The 22,320-nt window shown below is 41.3% G+C and overlaps 1 protein-coding gene across 1 annotated transcript; it reads left to right on the top strand.

The window, feature by feature from the left end:
* Positions 1 to 7,704: 7,704 nt before the first annotated feature.
* NEK2 (NIMA related kinase 2) lies at positions 7,705 to 21,895 on the top strand. Its single transcript, XM_079968853.1, has 9 exons — positions 7,705 to 7,931; positions 9,721 to 9,938; positions 12,015 to 12,255; positions 13,281 to 13,363; positions 13,567 to 13,693; positions 14,245 to 14,467; positions 15,199 to 15,253; positions 15,330 to 15,400; positions 20,865 to 21,895. Exons 1-9 carry the CDS (start codon positions 7,836 to 7,838, stop codon positions 21,092 to 21,094), a joined length of 1,344 nt encoding a protein of 447 aa, XP_079824979.1. The 5' UTR covers positions 7,705 to 7,835; the 3' UTR covers positions 21,095 to 21,895.
* The last annotated feature ends 425 nt before the right edge of the window (positions 21,896 to 22,320 follow it).

Genomic DNA, 22,320 nt, shown 5'->3' with positions numbered 1-22,320 from the left:
TCCAAGAGCCTGTGTAGAGTAGGTTCCCTATTGGTAGGAGAAAATAACAGAGGCCAACCAGAGAATATTGAGAAGCAAAGCAGCTAATAAGCCTGGTCTTTATTAAACTGTTGCAACAGGATCCCCCACAGGGAGGGAGGAGAGGAACCCCAAACAATGGTGTGCAAGCGCTTATATAGACTTTTGAAATTGCCCACCCTGTAGCTCAAGATCACCCCCAAAACATCATACATACATCACAGAAGGAGGCGGTCTCCAACAGAAATACATCACAGAGGGCACTCTACCACAGAAATCCTGTTTGTCAGAATACCTGATAATGGTCACTGATTGCTCCACTTGGGCAGCCTGGCCATTCCTTTTGAGATGCTAAATACTTAGTTCCTGAATCCAGGTCACAAGCTCACCCTATTTATACACAAACACGCCCTTAAGACAGGATTTGAGCAAAGGGAAAATGGGGAGGCTTTCCTATTTCCTTCCTCGATGCAGAGAATATTTGAGGTCACTGGAAGAGTCAAAATGGCTTCAGGATTGCTCTCCTGTACTATTATTTATATACTTGGAATGTAATTGCCTTGTAAGTTTATGAACATGTGATTTATATATATGAGACCTTAGAATTCCTATAACAGGCTTTAAAGGTCAGCACCAACACTTTGAATTGTGCTCAGAAATGTACTGAAACTAAAGTCTCAGGGAGACATCCCCTCCCCCAGCATTACCAGGGCAAAACAGAAATTTGAGACGTGTGCTTTAACAATGGACAATAGCCTTTGTGGGAGATTATGAAGACGGAAGTGGATGTACAGTAAATAGATCTGAAGCGGTGCATCTTAGAAAATGGAGTTAAGAGGATGGCTGGATCGTGTTATTCAAATAATCATGATGTTGGTTTTAAACAACTCTTTGTTGGAATCCTTGGGGTGAGGCAGGTGACTGGGGAAACCTACTCTACTGGTTTAAATGGGATTGTTATCCTATATGTGTTTTTTGAGATTACTGTACCTGGAAATAATAGAGGATGGAACAAGAAAAACTGGTCAGAGAATAAACAAACAAAAACCTACATGCCGATTGTTAAGAGAAATGTCTCCTTTGTTTGCCTCTGTGCAGGTTTCTAATCTTTTTTTCTCATGCTATTTTTTTGGGGGAAAAACTGCTTTGTGCCTTTTATCTGTTTCATTTACTTCCTCCTTTTCCCAGTTAAAGTTCTGGTAGGCAGGCTTCAAAGTACTGGAGACAACAGCTCGCATATCTTAATCAACTTCTGAAAGCAAAAAATTTATCTTCCCAGCTCTCTCGACATTTTTGCTCAAATGAGGTGCACAATGCTATCGCTTGATAAATTGGTATGAACCTACATTGTTGGGACAGCTCTTTTGTCTTGCCATTTTTGCATCTATTCAGCCTCTTAAAAATACTCTTGAAAACATCCCCCCCAGAAAATGTCATTAGTATAACTTGCTGTTGGCAAGCCTGTATATTTATTAGGGTTAAATATGCACTGAAGAATCTTTAACAGAAGTCCTATGTACAGACACCAGTCGGAGATAACGTTTATTTTCAGGCTGTGAAAATTTTCGAAGGCCGATTTCTACACACTTCTTGTTGTTTAGTCATTTAGTCGTGTCCGACTCTTCGTGACCCCATGGACCAGAGCACGCCAGGCACGCCTGTCTTCCACTGCCTCCCGCAGTTTGGTCAGATACACACTTGTACACACTTGTACACACTTGTAAATGTATCAGAGTAGCCTGGCATCCCCCCCAGCCTATGAGTTGGCAGTCCTAGGCTTTACGCATCAACAAATTCTTATATAAAGGTACTTATTTGCAAGTTACTTCTTCTATGCTAGGTGAATCTGCCTGGTAGGATCTGCAAAGGATAATAAACTAGATTTGTTCCAAAGGACAGCCCCAAGGCTGTCTGCTCTATTTGCGTTTCACTAGAAGGAACCTGAGGACAAGAGCACAGCTCATTTGGGGACTTTATGTGGCTTGATTTGGGCTGCAACTGCTCCCATCAGCCCCAGCCAGCACAAGCACAGTGAAGATTTTCACAAGGAAATAAAACATTATTGCCTCTTAAAGTCTGCACATTAACTTGCAGTTAAAGGCATGGTTACAATGACCATGTATCAAAAATTCCAACCCCACTGAACCCTCTTCTGCAGTCTAAAAAAGCACATGGATTTCATAGAATTGTCTGGCTGGGAGAAACCACCAGGGTCATCTCATCCAACACTGCAACACAACAATATTTCACCCAATGTGAGGCTTGAACCCACAACCCTGAAATTAAGAGTTTCATGCGCTACCAACTGAGCTAGCAACTACCTTGCAGTTAATAATTACCAGTTTATGAAACTGAATTTGCAATGTCCAGTGATAAAGGTTTGACTGAAGCATATAAATGGAGAGATACAAGCAGAATGACAAAGCAGCTGTGTTCAGACGTTGTGCTAAACTGTGATTTATTGTGAGCGGGAATTAATCTAAGTGAGCCTTGGGGTTGTGCACCTCCCCACACTCCTCTCCTCCTCCAGTAAGATCAGAAGCTTTCACTTATTTTATATCAATGGCAGCTTAGCTTTCTGTTCAAATTCTAAATGGTGGTTAATCTTTATGAACAAACTATGGTTAAGGCTAACCACAGTTTGTCAGGTTCAAATAAAAGACAAGCTGTGCTGAATAAAAATGGGACTGAAAGCTTTCAAATATCTACTGGAAGGGTGGGGAGTGTGTGAAGCTAAGACTTGCCATGACTCAGTCCCATCTTGATAAATCATGTTTTTTGATGAGTTCAGACTGCAATACTAAGCACACCTGCAAGGAAAGAAGTCAGATTGAACTCAGATAGGGCTTACTTTTGAGTAATCACACTTGAGATTCTGTTGCCTGGGAGACGTTTAAAGCTATATATTTGAAGTTGACAATTACAATTTAATCTAACCTGACAGGTATATGTGGTAAAGTTTTGTTTTTGTAATTCCATTGTCTAATGGCACTGCCTATTTATGATGCTAATAATGTAAGAGAATCCTCCTTTCTGTAAGGTCACTATAACCAGAATGGTCAATGATTCACCCATTACCCAGCTGCAGCAATGCAACAGTAACCAAGAAACCTTTTAAGTTCTTCCTTTCAAAGACAATCTAAAATGTGCGTTTCACGTTCTCAACATTGTGAAATTGAAAACTATTTTTAACTGAGTGGCAGTTAAGGTCTGAACAAATTGCTATGGCCATGCTCTGGGTCTTGGTGCAATTACTGCTTCAACATGCCACTCCTAAAGGAATTACTTTGAAGCAAATTTCATTTCCTAGTATGTGTATTTAGGATTTCTGCCCAAGCATGTGATCTGTGGTTAGAACAACTTTTGTCTGAAAGCATTTAAACAACAGAATTATAACCTTCTCTCTCTCTCTCTCTCTCTCTCTCTCTCTCTCTCTCTCTCTCTCACACACACACACACACACACAGACACACACACAGCTATCTCATACAATCATAGAATTGGAAGGGATCCTGAGGCTCGTTTTTTCCAACCCCCTGCATTGCAGGAATATACATCTGTCCCTTACGGGGACTCAACCTGCAACCAGGGTTTTTTCCAGCCAGAACTCAGTTCCGGCACCTCTCAGGTGGGTGCTATTGCCATTATAAGAGAACAAGGGAGGCATTCCTGGTGAGTTCTGGCACCTCTTTCCCTAGAAAAATAGCACTGCCTGCAACCTTACTGTTGTCAGCACCACGCTCCAGCCAGCTGAGCATGGGTGTGTGGAGGTGCTACCCTATAACAGTAATTAACATAAGGGCCTTCATCCAGTAAGAGCTTACTTCCAGCACAATGTGTTCAGGACCACAGCTGTAGGCAATAATAGCAACGCACAGATAACACAACCTTATGCATGCTTACTTGGAACGTCAATCCCACTGCATTCAGAAGGGCTTGCCCCAAATACGCATGCGCAGAATTACAGCCTTCCCGGCTTCATGAAAACATTGCAAGAGCATCCTTTAGCATAATTGAAGCTGTACTATGAAGGACCCTGGTTTTGGAATGCAACTTATTGAACAATAGAACATAGAAACCTGCCTTATACTGAGTCAGACCATTGAGCCACCTAGAGCAGGGGCTCTCCATGGTTTCAGCTGAACCATTCACAGCTCTACCAGAAGATACTGAACCTGGGACTTTCTGCATGCAAAGCAGATGTGCTAGCAGTAAGCTGCAGTCCTTCCCCAGGGGTGAAATTAGGCTTTATTCCACCCAGGTCAAACACCGAATTTGGCACACTCACCCATGCACATACAGGCTGGGAGCCTCAATGATGCCCCTCTGGAGGCTTTACCCAGGGCAAAAAAACCTCAATATCCCTCCTGTAGTTATGGCTCTGCCTTCCCCAGTGGGATTCAGCATGGGTTTCCGATTCTGCCTGGAGGAAAAGCTCTAATCATGGTTTGCGAATTTTTGTTTTTAAAAAAATACTTCATGGCATGGGTCCAGGCTTTGGGAAATTGTCTGAATCAGGCCATTATGAATTCAAGGCTACATTTCACAAATATTTTCACATAGTTTCTGGGAATGCTGCAACAAGGAGACACACAAACCCCATACATAATTCAGGAAGGAGACACAGCAGTATTGTTTGGCTGAGATTGAGATATGTCACTATCTAATTTATTCCAGTATATGTTATTATGAACTTTCATTCTCCTGGAAACAAATCGCAATAAATTTAAACAGCAAATGTGATACAGACATTTTCTGTTTGGAAAAATAATTTTTAAGAGAATCACTGATATTTGTTAGTATATATTTAATTAAATTTGACCATTTATGATGTATGTTAATAATACAAACACAAAAGTGTTAAAGCTGCAGCATGACAGAAGTATGCTATGTATTTTTTTTTTACTGGAAAAGCATTTTAACCCAATCAATACACAAAGCTATTCAGCAATGAAATGTGAAGCTTTCATATGTATTTCATCTTGCCTTATGGATCATTTCCAGAAGACAAATAGCTCAGGATCTTATAGCGTCTTAAAGACTAAACAGATTTACACTGCAATCCTATGCATGTCTCATTAGTGGTAAGCTTCAAGAGATTCAAAGAAACTTACCCCCAGGTGTGTATAAGATTGCAATCCTGATTGCGGTAGCAGTTTTTGTGGATTAGGACCCTCCCCCACTGCCTTTGGCAGATGTTACACATGGATTCAAAGGGGTGAATGGTAATTAGCAAGGAGCTGAAAAAGGTTTGTGATATTTCTGTACCATGCCAATGTAGAGGTTTTCAAACTCTGGAGAATGAGTCTCATTCAGGTGGACCACAAAAAGGCTGTGAAGCAGTCAATAATATCCATACCTAGTTCTCTATTTGATTTTTTAATAGGACAATATATCAAGGCTGTTTTAAGCAGGTCTGTATTATCAAACAGACCAACACTGCCTAGAGTCCAGTTAAAAGAGGCCTTTCTCAGTAGCCTGGCCTATCGTCTGCAAATTTGATGCTGGCTTTGATAATGATGCCAGTGCTGAAGGGGCGTAATGGAATGTTGCTGTTTTATTTTTCTCCATCCATTGAATTAGAAAGACTAAAGTATAGTTACTTAAATAAGTTACATACATGCATTGATTTGTAAAACAAAGTTGTGATACACCGAGATCTCAAACGGACCACGGTAAATAAAAGTTTGAAAACTGTTAGATGTAAGCACAGTAACCCTTTCACAACTTCAATCAATTGCACAGTGCTAACATGGCCAAAGGTGTTAAAACAGCAAAGCAGTTGAAAAGATAGGTTTTAAGACCTATGACTGCTGTTGTAAATGACTCACTGTGCATTCATCTTTTGTGCTTTTAGCTTTTCCATAGAATGTCACAGATCATCTGTGCCTTTTATATTTCATGTCATTCTGACCTCACTTTCCACTCTGTGTAGGTGAGATATTCACACATGTGTAAGGGCACACAGTACATCTAACAAAATGAGTTCACAAAAATTCATGCCACAATAAATCTGTAAATCCTGCAAGTGCCAATTTTGCTGTTTTCCCTCAATATCAGAAGTGATGGCCAAGTGCCATCTAATGGAAATGTTGTAGCACAGCATCCAATATTAAACCAGAAAAGGTTTCATTAACATTATTTTTCAAGAGATCGGTTTTTCAGATTTTCACCTCAATTCACAATTAATTAAGTCCCAAAGTGATTGCATTTACCGTATTTACTCACATCTAATGCTCACTTTTTCTGGCCAAATTATGTTGTGAAAATTAAGGTGTGCATTAGATTCGATGGCCAGCAAGTAATTTTGTTTGTTTGTTTCAAAGTTCTGAAAGCTGAGATGCGCATTAGATTTGATGGCGCATTAGACTCGAGTAAATACAGTAAATCTGTTTGACGGAAGTCAGTATGACCAAACCACCTTACAGACCACTCCCAAATATTCCCCAATAGAACATTCTTGTGCCCCCTTTGCAGGATATATACCACGAGTTACTTTTGGGACATCAACTTGCAATGATTGAAAACCTACCATAGTATATTAGCAGCAATCCAAGGTTAAGTGGCTAAAATCCCATCCTCTGATGATTGCAATGATACCAAAAAGTGCAAAGAGTCTTCAGAGATGTAACCACTTAGAAGCAAACTGCCAAATTCTTGGTTTGTTTCCCAGTGCACTGTCTCTCTTCTTTCTGCAATTCTAAGCTTTGCATCTAAGCCAGGTCTGCTTAAATGCAAAACTTTAGCTGCTAATTTCTTATGAATTCCGTAAGAAATTAGGAGCTGAAATTGGGAATTAAAAGCCATTTTCAGTCTCATGAACAGTGTTGTGTCTGATTGTGGACAAATTGCAAAGCCGTGACACAGTTGGTGGAGCATGAGACTCTCTCCCAGCCTTCATTCCCCTATCCGGAAAATGGGAATATCTCTTTTGGCTAATGCAAGGAAGACCGTAAACAATTTAAAAATGGAAAGGAAGTGTGATGGGAAGGAACAATAAACGACAGATCATTATAATTATTTAAGAGTTTATATTCACCCCAAAGGCAAATGTGGATGGTGGAGGGAGAGAAAGCGAGGGGTGGCAGAATATACAAAGATACAGTGATTCATAAACTCCCACTGTCCACTTTACCCTGACTCAGTTCTTATGTTCTGCTATATGCACTTGATTTTGCCTTTCCATGAGAGGCTAAGAGTGTCATTCAAAAATAAAAGGGTTTCTCCTTCCCTGGGTCTTTAGGGTCCTGCTCAGAGTAGCTCCACTGAAATTAGCAGACATTCTCATTCATTTGAGTGGGTCTACTCGGAGTATGATAAATATATAGTTATATTCCATCCTGTCCCTGGTAGCGACTAGGTCACCCGAAGAGCCGAATGCCTGCGATATGGAACCAGAAGTACTGTAATGACTTATGTGCAACTCTTGGGTTTGTGCGGTTTGGTAAAAATACATTCTCGTCGCCTGCCTGATGACGTCTTTTGACTGACAGGGCACGATCAAAGCGCAACTTGGGATCCGCTTCCGCCGCGTGCCCAAGCGGCGTACCCAAAATACCTCAGCCCCAAGTTTTCTCGCGCCGCCCTCGAGCGGCAGATGCGGTTGCCTAGCGACCGGGCAGAGGAGCAGCCGTTGGGAGTCACGTGACCTCAGCAGCCGCGCGAGCCAATTGGAAAGAGGGCGGGCGGGCGGGCGGGCGTGGGCGGCGGCAGACCAATCGGCGGCAGGCGCGGCGTCTTTTAAACGTCTTTTGCGCTGGGGGACGGCTGCGTGTTCCGCTGTCTTTGGGTCGTAGGCCGCCGCGGAGCGCGGAGCGATGCCGAGCCGCCCGGAGGACTACGAGGTGCTTCTCACTATCGGCGCCGGTTCCTACGGCAGGTGCCAGAAGGTGCGGCGGAGGTCGGACGGCAAGGTGAGTAGAGGCTGCCAGCGGGGGGGGGGGCGCCCCGGAGGATTGTGGGAAACCCGGAGGATTGTGGGAGCCCTTCTGAAGCCATGCGGAAGGGCAGGGCCTAGGCCAGGGGTGGGAACGCTGTGCTTCCCCAGATGTTGTTGTGTTACAATTCCCATGATTCTCTCTGAGCATGAGAAGAGCCCTACTGGATAAGGCCATATTATATTATTAGTGTTATTATCAGTGCTTTTTCCTTAAAAAAAAAATGTTTAGGGGTACTCTCATTTTGACTCAAGAAAATCACCATTTTATAGTTCAAATCGGGAAAAAGAGATGCAGTAAATGGACAAAAGTACAAAGATTCACAAAATGTTTAGGGGTATGCGTAGCCCTGCGGCCCCCCCAGAAAAAAACACTGATGATGATGATTAATTTATTTCGTTATATGTCATCAGATAGGTCTCTACTTACACCCAGAATTTCAGTGTCAAGGCCAACTGCTGTAAATTAAAGCAGGGGTATCGTTTTCCAAGAATGGTCCAGCAGCTCTCTCATGCAAACATAGCAGTAGGAGCAGCAAATACAGTGCAGGAAGAAGTTTTATCTGCTCTGCAGTTCCTCCGACTACTCCTTTTTCTGCTGGGGGTTTCATCCAGTGTCCTTCTCTCATAGTGGCCAGTGGGATGCCTCAGGGAAGCCACTCCTGCTATTGTTCCCCAGTGACTGGTATTCAGAGATATGCTGTCTCTGGCACTGAAGGTGGCATGCAGCCATTGTGATGAACTGATAGCCTTATCAATGGTCATGTAGCCTGCAGCTGAAGGCAGCTGGAGTCTAAGAAAAGCTGAAGGCCACAAATTCACTATCCCTGTCTTAAAACATATGCATAGGGATACCACCAAAGCAAGCTTGATGCAAAACAAAGCTTGGAATCAGAAACAGACTTCAGTGTTACAGCTCAGCCCTGGTGCAAAAAAAATTTCTCTGAGCTTCAGCCCCCCCTTTCCTGTTTTTACTACTGCACCACAACACAGGCCTTCTATGCAGGCTGTGTTCCTGGTATTTTTTTTCTTTCATGCCTCCCACCCCTAAAAGCCAAATGTGTGGCCCCAGTCTTTGTATTTGTGGGTGAGGTGAAGAGGGACAAGATCCTGCTTTCTAGGGATGCTCCCTGAAGTAGAGGTGGCTCTATAGCTCACTACTTTATTTTCCTTGATTGTTAGTTGCTATTGTGGGGTTTCTGGATGTTTCCTTCTGCTGGAAGCAATGTGGTCTCTGACTTCTAATGCTCTTGTGCAGGAACTGGACTAAGGTCTTAGTTGCTGCATCTCTGCTTCAGAAACAGTCTTTTTTTTCTACCTGGACTTCTGGGCATGGGACCTGAGACACCATATACATATGCTAGCAAAAGTGGTTCTGGCACATGAAAGGATTCCCCAACCTCATTAGAACATTGTACTGTGTTGTGCTCTTAATTCTGCAGTTGTGCATTAGGTTGGCTAGATGTTTAGAAGGAAGTTGCAGCTTTTGTTTATTAGTATGTTTGGCATGGGAAGATTTACCATGAGCAAAATCTCAAATTACAAAGCTACCACAAGTGATCCTTGCACTAATAAAATGAGGTGTGAATCTCTTGCTGTGGAAGCAGTGGAGAGATGAGGTCAGGTTTGCTGCTGTTGGGTGTGGGGGTGAGATTTATATTGGTTTAAAGTAAGATGCTAGTCCACTGAGCTTTTAAAATTGTTGTATTGTTGATAAGCTTTTTGTATGTTTATTGTCTTGCTGCTTTTTTGCTGCTTTTTTTCAGGTCTTGGTCTGGAAAGAACTTGACTATGGTTCTATGACAGAATCTGAAAAACAAATGCTTGTTTCTGAAGTGAACTTGCTTCGTGAACTAAAACATCCAAATATTGTCCGGTATTATGACCGTATAATTGACAGGACAAATACAACACTTTATATTGTGATGGAATACTGTGAAGGTGGAGACCTGGCAACTCTGATTGCAAAATGTACAAAAGAAAGGTATGTAAAAAACTTCTGGATTATCATGACATTATCTTGTGCTGTAGGTTATTAAATTAGTTATGAGAGGTCACAGGTATTTTAAGCCAGCAACCAGAAATTTTGAGTTTTAATTTTGGAGCCAACTGTCATTGAGGGTGCAAGATTATTGCTGAGCAGAGATGCCAATTTTTACCACACTGATGAAATTTTATTTTCCACTTGGCAAGATGTTAACCCATACAGGCAACCAAGTAGTTTGCTTTAAAAAGGTAAAGGGACCCCTGACTGTTAGGTCCAGTCGTGGACAACTCTGGGGTTGCGGCGCACATCTCACTTTACTGGCCGAGGGAGCTGGTGTACAGCTTCCGGGTCATGTGGCCAGCATGACTAAGCCACTTCTGGCAAACCAAAGCAGCGCACGGAAACGCTGTTTACCTTGCCGCTGGAGCGGTACCTATTTATCTATTTGCAATTTGACGTGCTTTCAAACTGCTAGGTTGGCAGGAGCAGGGACTGAGCAACGGGAGCTCACCCCATTGCAGGGTTTCAAACTAAGATTATTTACTACACAAACTTCCTGCTTGTGGGAAAATGACAGTTTGCTTGGACATGCACACACACTTTCCTAAGTAATTACATACTTAGTAAATGTTGTCTTTATTCCCTGTAATCCTCTAGAGGAATATTCCTGTGGATTCTTTTATTTATTTTTTATTACTTCAGTTTGTTTTTTCCCCCTTTAGAATAGGAAATCTACAAGAGAGTATCAAGGAAATGAGGACAATGTCCTGTGCATTTTAAAACATTAAATTGGGTGTTCTAAATAAATGACCTGGCAATTAAAGAAATATACAGTGAGAGAGGCCTTAGTCGTGGATATCACCCTTGTCAGTAGTGAACACTACAATACTGGTGTGATAATCGTACACAACATGATATACTAAATTTGAAATGCATCAAAATCTTTGACTTAAGACTTAAAAAATACAATTTACAGTTTGCTCATAAGGAACCCATGTCCCTCTGTAAAATAGCCTAAAAGTTGGAATGTCTTACACTTGGCTTTATAAAATTAAATAAAATGTCTAATGTCTTGAGCTGGAATCCTTCTGTTTTGGCGCTGCATTTTCCTGTGTTTAAAAAAAACTGGTGAAAAGTTTAGTCTGCTAGCAAGTAATGAAATGATTGTGGGGGCTTTCAAGTAGTTGCCCAGAGATAGAATATCCTTTATACTTAAACTCTTTGAGATAGCTACAGTTTGGCATTGGGAAAATAAAAACAAAACCTGCAGTTTTAACCGATCCATGCTTGGATGAGTAATATTAGAAAAAGCTGTCTCCCAAATTCTTTGTCAGAGGGCCTGGAGCAGCAGCCATGCCTCTCTTGGATGCAGGTTTGTAGAAGATAAACAGCAACTTTAGATTCTGATCTACTCTAAACTGCTGTGCAAGTGAGACAAGAGTCTGCCTCTTGGACTTGGGGAAAGAGGCGGGGATTTTTCTCACTTGTGTGGAAGTTTGAATAAGATAATGACCAGCAGGAGAGATTCCTTGTCTGGCATGCATGCAGATTTAGATAAGACTGTCTCTCTTCCAAATGCTCTGTGTACTGGAGGTCTTCAGAGGTTCAGCAATGTGGCAATGAGAAACAAGAGTGTCTCCTGTTTTTTTCTTCACTGTTAGCATAATTGGGAAATTGCTGCCTCAGAAAGGACAAGGGAGCAGGGAGATAATACCAAGGACAAATGGGATTTAGATAATAAGACAAGGCAATATTTGTGGGATTCTTTCAGGGGATTATAGTTAGCTTTCAGTTACTTTCATGTATGCTTGTGACCAAAACACATATATCCAAAACACATTATCCAAAGAAATGAATGGCAACCATTCACTTCTACAGTATGGGAAAATTGTTGCACTTGGGGAACACCTGTTGAATGGGGGTGCAGTTTTGGCTCCTGGGACTCAAGCTACTTAGCTTCACCCCTATTCTATCTGCATAGAGTAATGTGTAATGTTTGAAAATGGGCTGAGAGAGAGAATGGATTTTGGCTTAAAGGTACTCAAAATAACCAGTTGTTTCTTCTTTCAAAAGACATTATGTGGAAGAAAACTTTGTCCTTCGTGTCCTCACCCAGCTGACCTTGGCTTTGAAGGAGTGTCACAGGCGGAGTGATGGAGGCCACACTGTGCTTCATCGGGACCTAAAGCCAGCAAATATCTTCCTGGATGGCAAGAAGAATGTGAAGCTTGGTGACTTTGGCCTGGCCAGGATACTTCACCATGATACCAGTTTTGCAAAAACATTTGTTGGCACACCATATTATATGTCTCCAGTAAGTGTCCCAAGATGAAAGCAACTGCTTTAGATTTTGAGCATTTTTACTTTGTGATTGCCAGGTCTAACTTACCTTTCAGCAGCAGTTCCTTAAATTAATTGGTATCTAATATAGCATGCTTTGTTTTGATTTCTAAATACAAGTGAAAGTTTGCCATGCTGCAAACTGTATAAAATATCTCCAAAATATCTTTCAAATAGCAGAAATAATAACTGAAATATTTAATAGAGAAGAATTAAATAAATTACACTGGTTTAAATGTTGTGTTTAGCTTGAAAATTATGGTAAAACTTGTAAATATTGACACAATTGTTTTACAATATTTATATACAGCTTGATCATAAAAAACTGTGTAGTTTACAAATAATAGAACAACACTGGAATTGTCCATAAGAAAAGTTAAAAGCAGGTAATTTTAAAAAATGCAAAACCTACTTAAAATCAACAGGGGGCTTAAAACATGTCAACTCATAGTCATGGAAATTTAATTGCATGTGCTTCCTTAGCAGATTTTGGAGCCTTCAATCTTTTCTTAATATTTAAATGTTAACATACTAATATATGCTTTCTAAGGGGAGTCTTGAGTGAAATGCAGCTTAGAAACTGCTCAGTTTAATCGGTTTCGAATCATTCGTTGTTATTAATTTTATGAATATAGAAAAGGGAAAAAAATAATGATAAATTTCACTAAGAAAAGCAAACCTTAACCCTCTTAACACCAACTGCTGGAGACAGGTTTGAATTCCAATATGACATTCCTCTTTCAATGTTATATTGACACAGTCAAGTCAAAAGGTGGACAAGTTGACAGTCCTAAAATACAGTAAGCAGCAAGTATGAGTTAGCACTAAAAGTGTTATTGCCATCATGGAATGCTACTTACTATGTGTTTTTTAATGCTTAACTCCTAAGTAATACTCCAGAATGCATACTGGTAACCAATTTTGTGGCCACATTTCATCTAATTTGGAAACTAATTATTAATATATTCTGTACTAATATATTCTGTTTCCCCCCGTTAGGAACAAATAAATCGCATGTCCTACAATGAGAAATCTGACATCTGGTCTTTAGGATGTCTTCTCTACGAGTTGTGTGCGTTGTCGTAAGTATAGTACCAGCCAAAAGTTTCTAGGCAGGCATTTGGCAGCATTTAAATTCATTTCACAGTATAGCCATGCTCTTGAGAAGAAGCAACTAAATCAAAACATGGGCACCAAAACATTCTAGAAAGAACAAATAAATAAGAATTCATTTCAAGTTGATGCTGGGATGAAGTGGAAGAGCATGTTTGTTCACTCTTTCTAGGCCTCCATTCACAGCCTTTAACCAAAAAGAGTTGGCAGAAAAGATAAGGGAAGGGAAGTTCAGACGGATCCCATACCGTTATTCAGATCAGCTGAATGAACTCATCACAAAGATGCTGCACCTAAAGGTAAGGGTGATTTCTCAAGGGTACAAAGGGTGGTGTCCAACGAGCTGCTGGTGGAAGCTTCTGCCCTCATTCCTGGCCTATTGCCTATCATATCCCCCAAGAAGGAAGTGTTTATGACCCTTCCATATTAGTTTTTGATGCAGCAGAGGTGGCTGCAGTCAATCCCAATCCAGACAAGTACAGTGGTGCCTCGCAAGACGAAATTAATTCGTTCCACGAGTTGCTTTGTCTTGCGATTTTTTCGTCTTGCGGAGCGCGGATTCCCCGGGTATTAACGGTTTTACGAAAAAGAAAGCAAACCCGCAAGACGTTTTCATCTTGCGAAGCAAGCCCATAGGGAAATTTGTCTTGCAAAGCACCTTGAAAAACGGAAAACCCTTTCGTCTAGCGAGTTTTTCGTCTTGCGAGGCATTCGTCTTGCGGGGCACCACTGTACTGTATACATAATTTGATCCCCAAATGTTCTGCTCCCTGGGAAAAAAAAACTTGTAATGGCTTTTTAAACGTAACATTTCTGCACAGTGACTATAATAAGTCTCCCTGATTTCAAGGATTACTGTCGGCCTTCAGTTGAAGAAATTCTGCAGAACCCCCTGATAGCCAACCTTGTATTGGAGGAGCAAGGGAGAAACTTGGAGAGAAGAGGGCGACGATCAGGAGAGCAAGATAAAGTAGAAAGACTTTCCGGAACTCCAGTGAATGAGCTGAAACTGAAAGAGCAGCAGCTACAAGAGAGGGAGCGAGCCATAAAAGAGAGAGAACACCGGCTAGAACGTAAGAACTAATGCAGCAATGGGATGTGGGGATTTGGATTCCTGCTCCAGAAGTGTCTTCAATGGGGAGTGGGATGCATTCTTTCGGTGACATGAAGGAAACGTTAATACAGTTCTTGCAAGGTAAAGGACCCCTGGATGGTTAAGTCCAGTTGAATTCGACTGGGGTGCAGCGCTCATCTCCGCTTTCAGGCCGAGAGAGCCAGTGTCCACAGACAGCTTTCCGGGTCATGTGGCCAGCATGGCTAAACCACTTCTGGTGCAACAAGACACCACGACAGAAGCCAGGGCGCACGGAAACACTGTTTACCTTCCCAGTGCAGCAGTACCTATTTACTTGCACTGGTATGCTTTCAAACTGTTAGGTTGGCAGGAACTGTGATAGAGCAGCGGGAGCTCCCCCCGCCTTGCAAATTCGAACTGCTGACCTTGTAATTGGCAAGCCCAAGAGGCTCAGTGGTTTAGACCACAGCACCACCTGCAACCCCCCACATTTCTTGCATGCGTGATGTGGCAGCACATTAGGAGTGAATGAGGGTCAAGTCATATGTAACTTGGTATGCACCTGAATAGATGATATATTCAACTAATAGTTTCATGGTGCAACCATGGTGTCTAAACTATGCAGGTTGCATGCTGCTTTCCCCATGGGCCATTTACTGGTCAGAATAAAAAGCTGTCATAGGTGCACACTGTTTGCAATTGGATAACATGGCTTGTCTTTTGTTCCAGAGAGAGAGCGGGAACTGTGTGTTCGGGAGAGACTGGCAGAAGAAAAACTGGCTAGGTTGGTTTTAAAATGTCTAAAAGTGTCTTGTTTTGAAAAGGGCTTTTCTTTTATTAACCAGCTCCTTTCTAAACAGGGCTGAGAACATGGTGAAGAATTACAACTTATTCAAGGACCAGAAGCTATTGCAGCCAGCGACATGCCCAGGTAGGAGAAGATGTTGGAAGCTCTTAACGGACTGCTAAACCCGGAATCCCCAGATGCTACCAGCCTTAGTACTAGTGACCTCTCTAGTAACGCTCCTTCTATGGTGGATATTAAGTCAGCTTTCCTGGCAGCTCCAGTATGTTTTAATACCGTGGCAGCTTAGGATGGGCTTAATATGTGTATGAAGGGGCTAGATTGGATGCCCACTGTGGTGGTACTTCCCTTTGCCAGTAGTAAATGCTGGATACTTGAACCTGTTGATGCTCCTCATCTGTATGGTAAACCATGACTTTAAGAGGAGGCTTCTGAAATGCTGTATACTGTGAATTCCTTGAAGGTTTGGTCAGGGGCAGAGGTGTTTGACATCTTTGCCACTCAGACAAATGAAGAGTTGGACAACCTAAATCTCTCTGCTTCTCTTTGCCTCTATTTAACTGCTAAGCCTAGTTTAGATAACCACTGCTACCCAAGATGGGAGGCATCATGACTTCAGTGAATATTTTCTACAATTCAGCTGTCACTTTCTAGTGCCAGATCTATTTGTGTGCATTATACCTCTGTCTTCTTACATGTTTACGACTTGGAGCCAATTTTGGCTTACTTGAACTCTAAAATTAATCCTGAAATAAAACATATTTTAACTTACCATTTTGTAAATGGATGTGCAAAGAGGCTAATTTAGGCTAACTTGGGGTTTATATGAAGGTGACTTACTAGTTAGTAGGTTTTTGTTCTTGGAGGCCATGTAGCATGGGCTGTACATCCTAATGCATATTCAGACTAGATGGGGATTTAAGCCTCATTCAAAAGCAGCCAAAATACAGGTAGCTTTTCTTTGATTGTAGCCTAGTCAATTTTTATATATCTTGCTTTAAAACACTGCAATTCTAGGTTCTATGCTGTTTTCTAGGAATATAGCCTGGGATACCATGAACTGATGCAGCTTGATTTTTTTCCCTTTAAACTTGACTTTTCTTTGGGACCCCACCTCTTCATTTCAAAAGCTGTTTGTCAGGCAGCATGAGTGGGCTCATTTATAATAAACAGAAGCCTAAAACTCCATGTAGCTAGCTGTGTGGACTTCCAGAAGCCTACCAGAGTAACTGCCAAGGGGTGTCTAGTCAATGCAAAACCCAAATTCTAGTATGTTGCTGTTTGAGCAATAGTCCTAGTAAAGAAATCCAACAAATAATGTAGCCTCTTTAAAATACTATTTTTCTTTGTGGATAATGGCTTTTGCTTCAAAATCACAGACAAGTCTTCGCTAATCACCACAAACTTAAATGATGATAGAATTCTTATTTATCTGACTTATCAAAAAGGAATGGTGTGATATTAAAGCATCCTCAGGAAGTGATCTTCTTTGTAGTCTTCGAATCAAAATGAAGCTTCTGCAAAAAAAGCCACTGTGTTTGCAACTGATATTTTTCCACCCCAGCTCTGTGTTCTAAGGCAGTGTTCCCTAACCTTGGGTCTCCAGCTGTTTTTGGACTACAACTCCCATCATCCCTTGCTAACAAGACCAGTGGTCAGGGATGATGGGAATTGCAGTCCGAAAACAGCTGGAGACCCAAGGTTGGGGAACACTGTTCTAAGGGACCTGCTTCACTGGGCAAACCCACTTGACTTGAGTAATAATTTAACAATTGCATTATCTGGGTGATGCCCCTTTGAAACTAATGGACTTTAAGTAACCAAAGTCCATTGATTTCAGGGAGTACATTCAGAATATTACCTAGCTGGATGCTGTCCTGTAATAATACAGCTCTTGCATATAGTAGCCTTTTATTGTTCCATATGCAGGCTGTATTCTATGTTATGTATGGTTTTGCTTATCATTAAAATATGTAATTTTTGGTTGGGGGTATTGAAAGTCCTTGAAAGGTGGGCTTTCTGAATTTGCCCAGTATATTCTGGGCCTTCACATCTCCTGTGGCCAAAGAAATCTGAAAGCATTGCAGTTAAGCTGCATCAAAAAGGTAATCTACAGTGCCTTACAATGAGGTATTAAAGTCTATTCAAAACTATTGTAAAGGAGGCCTGACTAGTGGGCTCTTTTAAGATAAGAATCCCCCTTTACTTGCAAAAAATCTAATTCTGCATGCCCACTATTTACCTTTTTAATATACTTTTGATGTGAGAAATTGCTTGGCTAAATTACCACCATTCATGGTAAGCAAAGCTGTATACACAAGAGTCCCACTAGCCAAACACAATGCGTATTCAGGAAATCATTTGTTAGGTGAGTGTTCATGTAATTGGTCAACGATTGCCATAGATTCTTGTGGGGGGGAAATTCTAAAGCGTTGCCAGCCATGGAATTCTGACCCTAAAGTGACAACAAAGCCCCCTAAAACCTTGCAAAAGGCAAATAAGGAAAGAAAAATGCTCTTATTTGTCTAATCTCACCCCCCACCCTGCCCATGGTTTCTGGCAAATGGCTGCCACAGACTAGCAAAACACAAGCAGCCTTAAACAAGCCTTACCTTTTATTTGTTTACAGTTCAACACACAAGTCTGCCTGTTTGAATATCTACTTCTACATTCAGGCAATTCTTTGTGATAATGGTCCAGCTTGTGAATCACAGTAAACCACAGTTAATGGTTTGCTATGAGCATGCTGCTCTCCACTTGCACTTCCACAATCCCACGATTAGTGTTATGTTCAAGTCAGTCATCCTAGTTTGTTTCACTCCTAAGAAGTCAAGATCTGTAGTTTAGGTTTGTTCTTGGCTTACTAATCCTGTGTTTCTTGGAGCTAAGCAGACCAACGTCTGTCTTAGCATAATGCTAAGCTAAAGAACATGATCTGTTTCTCCTGTTTTCTAGCATCAAGGAGCAAAGTGCCACGGAGCAGCATGCTCATGATAAACCATTAACTATGGTTTACTGTGATGTGCAAAGGAGGCCCAGTGACTCCTCAGAAAAAGAGGCATAGTAAAGACAGCTATATTATTGATCTTTAGCTATTGTCTAGAATATGTACCCAAAATCGAGATATGGTTCCATGACATATAGTGCAGGGATTACTTTGAGGTTTTAGATATATGCTGCAGTTGAAGTGGGCTAACGTACCACGGGTGAATGGGTTTTGAAGCTGAACATTTTGTGGGCTTGTATGTGTGTGTGTGTGTGTGTGTGTGTGTGTGTATATATATATATATATATATATATATATGGAAATCCCCACACTATCAATGTAAATGGTACATTGTCCAAGGTAGGTCAGAGAAGGGATGAATGAGTGGGAGAAAACAATACAATGGCATGCACTTGGGGTTGGTTGGCTGGGGATAAAGACAAATACAATGGTGTAGCCACAGATTGGCAGTGCATTCCCAAGTTCTGGAACAGACATGAGAGCAAGTATTCAGTATCTTCAGAGTTGGGACCTTCTCCTACCTGCTGTTCATTAGGAGTTTTGGACTATAACTTCATCATCTCTGACTATGCTGCTGGCAACTGATAAGTTGTTCAAAACATCTGGAGGGCAATAGATTGAGAAGACTGCTTTTACCTAACTCAAGGAAAGTTGGGCTGTTTTTGATTTTTAGCTGTGTTCTTCTCGTTGCCCAATTTTCCTCAGTTCTCTCATGACTTGAACAAATAAAAATATTATTGCTGCTGCTTCCAGTAGAATCTTAGGTTATGTCCATCAGTTGATAAGCAGGGTCAGTGCTACTTCCAGGGTCTAGACTCCTTCAAAACTGCCAAATTACTGACCTCTCCCTCAGTTTCCCAGAAGAAGAGGATGAAGTCAGTGGATGTTGGCTCTCCTTGTTGCATCATTAATAGAAGATGACAGCTGAAGGTGGGCCTGAGGCTTCCACGCATTGGCAGTGGGGTGCTCTCCTTAGACATGGGGCATTGGCAGCTGCCCATCATTGCTGACATCTGACACTTCCCTTGACCAATGGAGAAGAAATCTGCTTCCAAATTGAAGACTGAGCTTGAGATACTTATACCATGATTAATCATTGCTTTTAGATCAAGGATGGGGAACCTCCAGATGTTGCTAGACTTCTGGCTCTTAGAATAAGGAGACCTGCTTTCAAATCCCTCCTCAGCTACAAAATTTGCTAAGTAATCTTGGGCCAAATTCTCTTGGCATAAACTGTCTCCCAAGCTGGCTGTGACCATGTGGCTATGCAGTCTGAGACCATGTCTGCACCATACATTTAAAGCACTATGATGCCACTTTAAAAGTCATGGCTTCCTCCAAGCAATATTGCTAAGAGTTGTTAGGAGACCCTCCCGCTCCCCTTCCATAGCTACAATTTTCAGAGTTCTGTGGGAGGAACAATTGATTGGTCAACCACTTTGAGAATTGGAGTTCTGGTAGAGGAATAGGGATTGCCTAACAACTCAGCATCCTTAACAAACTACAGTTCCCAGAATTCTTTGGGGGGAGCCATGACTGTTAAAGTGGTCTGATACTGCTTTAAATGTATTGGTGGATGTGGCCTGAGTTACTATGAAGAGCATAAACATGTAGTAAAATCATTCAGTGAAACCACCCTTCTGTATGGAACATGTAGTCTCCTGTGCAGTGTAATATAATAAAAACACATAACACTAAAACTCAGTAAAGGAGCAGTGTTATATACTGTGGTTGTAAGGAGAATATATGCATGATGAAAAGTGCTCACTTGCCAATTTCCTGTGTATAAACAATTGCCACACATGAAATTTAGCTTCTTCAACTAAGCATGTTTATGCTGCACCCATTTGACATGGTTTTAAACTGGTTCATACTTGCAAATTGCTTCAGTTTTATAAAATAAAAGTGGATTGACCAATATTGTCCTTCAGAGGTGAATTAAAAATAAGAAACAAGGCTTTTCATCCGTTGGCTCTCCCCCCCCCCCCCCCCCAGATCCTATTCTGACTTTCCTAAGGCAAACGGGATTTATTTCTGTCTTTCACACACAGAAGATCTCTATATGATAATCCTTCCCTTCACAATAATGTGTACACAGTCTAGAAGGCACATTTTCCCAGATAAGCCCTATAAGAGTACTGAACCCAGCCAGATGTGCGGGGTATAAATACTAGTAATTATTATCATTGTTACTACTACTGAACGCCTTTGCCCATGTAACTAGCATGGTACACACATTCCCCCCCCCAAAAGGCAGTGATATTGATTTTTTTTCCTACAAGGAGTGTGGCAACTGTGGAACCTTCAGTGTAATCAAAATTTCGCCTTGTAGAGGGATATGAACACTTGCAACCTTTGCTGAAAACTCAAAATGGAAGGAAGTGAACTAGGAGTGGTTGATCTCTGGCTCACCAGACATTGTCAGACTCCAACTCTATGGAATGGCCATTACGGAATGGCGGGAGTTTGGAGTCCCAACAACATCAGAGAGCCAGAGGTTATCCACCCCCAGAGTAAAGAATAAACTAATATTCAGTGAGTGAGAGTTAAGTATTTGAAAAGCATCTTTCTGTTTTTTTAAAGATGACGAAGCTCTGCCAGTCTTTCCTACGAGAAAAAAGAAGGTTCAGTTTGGTGACGAAAGCAAAGAAAATGCTCAGTCTGAGGACAGCCTGGAGAATTTCCCCCTCTCGAAAGAAAAAGGTTGTAATCTGAAGAAGCGTCTCTACGCTGCTAACCTGCGGGCTCAAGCCCTTTGTGAGCTGGAGAAACACTACCAGCTCAAAAGCCGCCAGCTTCTTGGAATGCGCTGAATATTTGTGTGTATTGTGTACAGAACTGTGATGTTTTCAGTAGTGTCATTTAAGCTGATGTTTCTTGTGGCGTGTATGATGAAAAGCTGCGTAGGATGGTTTTAGAAAAGGTGCTAAAATAGTCTTTTAAACTCTATGTAAATAAATGTAAATAATTGTGTGGTTGTGTGCGAATAACTCTTTTCCTTAGAGTTTGCATTTTTATGCATTTGGCTTGCTAGTGTTGCATTGCTAGGCCAGTTCTAAATATAAATATTCATGGCGTGGTTAGCTAGATTTTTTTTTAATGATTACAATGTGATTTTAACAAATAGCACAACACTGGATATAAGATTTAAGGAAGTGATTCTGCTGCATCAGAAGAAGAAAAAAACCCTCACTTTGAGTCTCTAAATTTAGGTGTGTATAATAGTTGGATTTTTACAAGCATAATGTTGCACCTAGCACAATATCTGTTCCTTCTAATTAGCTGAATTACTCCCCCTGCAAAGTTTTCTGAAATGTTACATTGTTTAATGAAAAATGTTAAAAAAGAGGCAAGTATGTAATGTGTTCCAGGACATCCGCACAGAACGGAGTAGATATCAAAATTTGACTGGAGGAAAAGAATTTACAGGTGGCCTTTTGTTTAAAGACTCATTTCTCATGAGAGGTTTTATACATTAAATATGGTTGTACATGAGTTCTTACGTCTGAAGGAAGGTCATAAATCCCAGGCAGCAAGATCTATGGACTTCAGAGGTCAGGATGCATAAATACTCTTTGGATGAAGCAACATGTTATTAAAAGCAGAAGTGTAAATAGTCTTGTATGCCTCTTTGTCTTTTCCACACCATGAATGTATGAAGCCACTTTTGATCTCTTTCATTAATCCAAAACATTGGATAGAATTTAAATAGCTTAATTCTCCAATGGCCTGGAGGTGGTGCCCTTGCTCTGTTGATGTGGTGATCCAGACTTATGCCTCCCTGCAAGTGCCTATATGTGAAATTAACGCCTGTCTGCTTCAGTAGAGCTTACTGTCAAATAAATTTGGCCCATGAGTTCAGCTTTAACCTATATTCACATGCCACATTCTTTTAGAAAAGCATGGCCACCCAGCTCCTCTGAAATACATGCATGTTCTGAAGTAATGGGATAGCTGTTGTCTTCATTGCAGCCTGGTCATATGCACATGGCACATGAGTTGCAGGCTTTCTGTCTCCTTAAAAATATCTTTCGCATGC

This window comes from Podarcis cretensis (genome assembly GCF_951804945.1).
Source record: "Podarcis cretensis genome assembly, chromosome: 3".
Taxonomy (NCBI): Eukaryota; Metazoa; Chordata; class Lepidosauria; order Squamata; family Lacertidae; genus Podarcis; species Podarcis cretensis.
The sequence above is the reverse complement of the archived record's forward strand: the minus strand, read 5'-3'. Positions and strand labels throughout refer to the sequence as shown.